The sequence below is a fragment of the Oryx dammah genome, unplaced genomic scaffold (genome assembly GCF_014754425.2).
Source record: "Oryx dammah isolate SB20612 unplaced genomic scaffold, SCBI_Odam_1.1 HiC_scaffold_3708, whole genome shotgun sequence".
In the NCBI taxonomy this organism is placed as follows: domain Eukaryota; kingdom Metazoa; phylum Chordata; class Mammalia; order Artiodactyla; family Bovidae; genus Oryx; species Oryx dammah.
Window position 1 is genome coordinate 1 of NW_024073705.1, and position 3790 is coordinate 3790.

General features: G+C 40.1%; 1 protein-coding gene across 1 annotated transcript; it reads left to right on the forward strand.

Moving 5' to 3' along the window:
• The first annotated feature begins 172 nt into the window (after nucleotides 1-172).
• LOC120859863 (probable helicase senataxin) lies at nucleotides 173-3137 on the forward strand. The gene is made up of 3 exons (XM_040235792.1): nucleotides 173-475; nucleotides 2675-2776; nucleotides 2965-3137. Exons 1-3 carry the CDS (start codon nucleotides 418-420, stop codon nucleotides 3120-3122), a joined length of 318 nt encoding a protein of 105 aa, XP_040091726.1. The 5' UTR covers nucleotides 173-417; the 3' UTR covers nucleotides 3123-3137.
• The last annotated feature ends 653 nt before the right edge of the window (nucleotides 3138-3790 follow it).

Below are 3790 nucleotides of genomic sequence, written 5' to 3' on the forward strand. Positions count from 1 at the left end.
GGAAAAGACTGATGCTGGGAGGGATTGGGGGCAGGAGGAGAAGGGGATGACAGAGGATAGGATGGCTGGATGATGTGACCAACTCAATGAACATGAGTGAGTGAACTCCGGGAGTTGGTGATGGACAGGGAGGCCAGGTGTGCTGCGATTCATGGGGTCACAAAGAGTCAGACACGAATGAGCGACTGAACTGAACTGAAGGTGGCAGGTGTTTTTTATTTTTATTATAGGATCTTTTGAATATATGTGAAAGTAGGAAAGGACTGTAACATTGTGTAATAGAACTCATCAGGATTTTTTGTTTGATGCAAATTGCAGAACCAAAGGAGGGGGCATTCAGATGAAAACTCCAATGCCAAAATCAAGCAAAACCGTGTCCTTGTATGTGCACCTTCCAATGCAGCTGTTGATGAACTTATGAAAAAAATTATCCTTGAATTCAAAGAAAAGTGTAAAGACAAGAAGAATCCTATGGGTATGATATTTATGTGGGCTTTTAATTTGTTTTGTTTTCAGTGTTTAGTGTGGGGAACTTTGAATAACAAAAAGTGAGCCAGTTCTAGCTTATTCAAATCTCCCGAATTTGGTTCATGTGGCCCTCCAGGACAGTGCTTCTCTCACAGTGTGGCTTGTGACCAGTCAGTGGATTGTGAAATCAGTTTAGGGAGATGAGAACCAGCGTACATATATAAGCTAGAACAGAACAGAAGGAAGCAGCAAGGAGTAGAGCATAGGCAGTGAGGGGGCAAGTAGTAATCTGTGAAACCTGTGTTATTGGTGAAGTGCGAGGGGACTGCTTTCATTCAGTACACTGTGAAGTGTCCCTCAGCACAGCGCTGGCCTAGCGTGTGTACACCGAGGAGGGGGAGTGCTGGGTTGAAGGATCTGTGCGTCTTCTGGACAGTGCCGGATTCTCCTAGCAAGTGGTGCTGTCAGCTCCCAGACAGTGGGCGGGGTACTGTTGTCACTTTGCTTTTCCTGAGGAGGGTTAATAAGCACTGTTTCAGGTGTCCATTGACAACACGACAAGGCTGGATGAGGTGCGACAAAAGCCGGGTCTAGGTTGGATTTTTAACTTTTTTTGTTAGAAAATGACATCTCTGTCAGTAAAAAGAGCTTTTTTCCTTATTTTTCAGTACTTTGATTTTTTTGTTTTTCACTGCATGTGATATATATGTTTGTGGGATTTGGTATATATCCTTTATTGGGTTAAAGAAGTCCCTTTTTCATTAGCTTTTTTATGAATGGGTGCTGAATTTTATACAGACATTTATTTGCAATGTTTTGTGTAAGAGATTATCTGTTCTACAAAGTTAATCTGTTTTTAGTGTTGTTTTGTTGTTTGTTGTTTTGTTCTCTCTTTTCTTTTTGGCCTGTTTTTTGACAGATGGGTAAGTTTCTGTCTGCTGAATGTCTTTAATTGTTGATTTATTCAGGTTTTCTGCATTTGAGTGAGTTTTGCTGATTTTTAAATCCTTGTGTTTTGTTGTATGTGAATTAAAAAACCCAACACCTCAGCACCTGGACAGTGACCGGCTCTTCATCCTTCACCCTCCAGGGAAGCCACAGCAGCTCAGGGGCTTTCATATCTGGTTTTCACCTTTCTCTTTTTCACCCTAGGAATTTGTTTTACATCCTTCTGAGCTCACCCTGCAATTTAAAGGATTCTGTTTTAATTTCTGGAGCATTTTGAGGTGCTTAGAGTGGGTATAAATCTCATCACCCTTCTGGCAGATGTACAACTTTGCAGTTTTGAAACTTTCAAGTAAATGTTGGCCAGAGAAGATGGCTTCCAATTTAGAAGAAGGAGCTGAACTAGGAATACAGATACATGTAGACAGCTGTATAATAAATTGCTAATTTATTCAGTCAGCAGGTTTTTTGTACTTACTGTGTGCCAGCTGCTGTTGTAGGCAGTGACCAAAACACAACCTGATTCTATGGGGCTTGGGATTCAGTGGAAGGAAACAGCAAACAAGTACCTGACAGGTTGGGATAGGTGCTAATAAACACTGCTTGGTTGATGTTAAGTTCAGTGAAGCAGTGGGAGATTCCCGAGTGTGCTAACCTAGAATTAAAAATGTGGTTAGTAAACCAGTTTAAATGATGCTGACAGTTTTTGAAATTACCAGAATTTCCAGCACATTGTGTCCCTTAGATCCTGAGGTGGCATTGTGATGTGGAGCAGAGTTTCAAAACCTTGGTTTTGAGTATTCTGCAGAAAAGGATTTGATTGGTTGTCCCATAAGATTTCATTTGGGGAATTCAGACATGTATTAAAAGATAAACATCTTCATCTTTGAAATATCCTGTGGTTAAGAGATCTGTTTTGTTTTTAACTCAGCCGTTTTCCAAACGAGTTTTATCATGGATTGTTGAATAGAACATAGTTTGAGGAACATTAGTGTAATAGAATCTCATCTCTGCTATGTACTATTTGTGCAACCCCATTAGCTTTTATTAGGTGGAAATAAGTCCTTGCCTTGTAGGGGTTTTTAATGAAGCTTTATCTAAAAGGATGTATGTGGAGCCTCTAGTACAGTTCCAGATGTCTGGTTGATTAATAGTTCGTGTTAGCTCCCTTCTCTGATTGTTAATATTTTGCTAAAAAGCAGTTATTATGTACAGAGATTGACAGTGTTCGTACTAATCTCTGTGTGACTTTTATCAACAGGAAACTGTGGAGATATAAACTTAGTACGTCTAGGTCCAGAAAAGTCTATTAATAATGAGGTCCTGAGATTCAGTTTGGACAGTCAAGTTAACCACAGAATGAGTAAGTACGGAATAAAGGTATATACTAATTTATTTTTTTCTTGTTGTATAGTTGGCTTGGGCATTAAAGGTAATTTGGAGACCCTAGAAATAGTCTGGTTTTGAAAGCTAATTTTCCTTCTCATTGTGTGTGAATATGTGTATGTTTGTTAGAATGAGCAATTCTTTGTCTTTTTATTTTCTTTAAAGAAAAAGACTTACCGTCTCATGTTCAGGAGATGCACAAAAGAAAGGAATTTCTCGATCGTCAACTTGATGAACTTTCCCGCCAGCGTGCTTTATGCCGAGGTGGAAGGGAATCGCAGGTATCTAGGCATTTCTGGATCAGTGTTTATAACAGCTTATAGATAAACTAGTTGAATATTTGATGCTGTTCTTTTGTTGTGAATAGTATATAATTTGTGTAAAAGATGTATACAAAAATGGTATCTTTACATTAGGAGTTAAACTTCTTTTTTAAAGGACCAGATAGTAAATATTTTAGACCTAAGTTTACAGACCTATGTGAAGTCTCTTTCAGCCACTCAGCTCTGCTGTTGTAGCCTGAAGACAGCAGCAGTTGGTACCATGTAAATGATGTGCCAAGGATTGGCCTGCTAGACAGACAGGAAGAGCCAGCCTGCAATACCTTGGACAGATCTACATCTTAAATACAGTATTTAAGAATTTATCAGACTTCCCTGGCGGTCCAGTGGTTAAGAATCTGAGCTTTCCACTGCAGGGGGTACAGGTTCAGTCCCTGGCTGAGGAACTAAGATACCACGTGCTTCACTGTGTGGTCAAAAAAAAAAAAAAGAAAAAAGAAACAATTTATCTAATTATGTTCAGTTGAGCAGTCGTGTCTGACCCTTGTTGACCCCATGAATCGCAGCTCGCCAGGCCTCCCTGTCCATCACCAACTCCCGGAGTTTACTTAAACTCATGTCCTTCGAGTTGGTGATGCCATCCAGCCATCTCAACCTCTGTTGTCCCCTTCTCCTCCTGCCCCCAATCCCTCCCAGCATCAGTCTTTTCC

What these genes read in the sequence shown, in the direction of transcription:
- LOC120859863 (XM_040235792.1), top strand. Translation starts at nt 418, where the DNA reads ATGAAAAAAATTATCCTTGAATTCAAAGAAAAGTGTAAAGACAAGAAG. An exon ending in AGACAAGAAGAATCCTATGG is followed by an intron (nt 476 to 2,674) that starts GTATGATATTTA and finishes TTTTATCAACAG; the next exon opens with GAAACTGTGGAGATATAAAC. An exon ending in TCAAGTTAACCACAGAATGA is followed by an intron (nt 2,777 to 2,964) that starts GTAAGTACGGAA and finishes TTTTCTTTAAAG; the next exon opens with AAAAAGACTTACCGTCTCAT.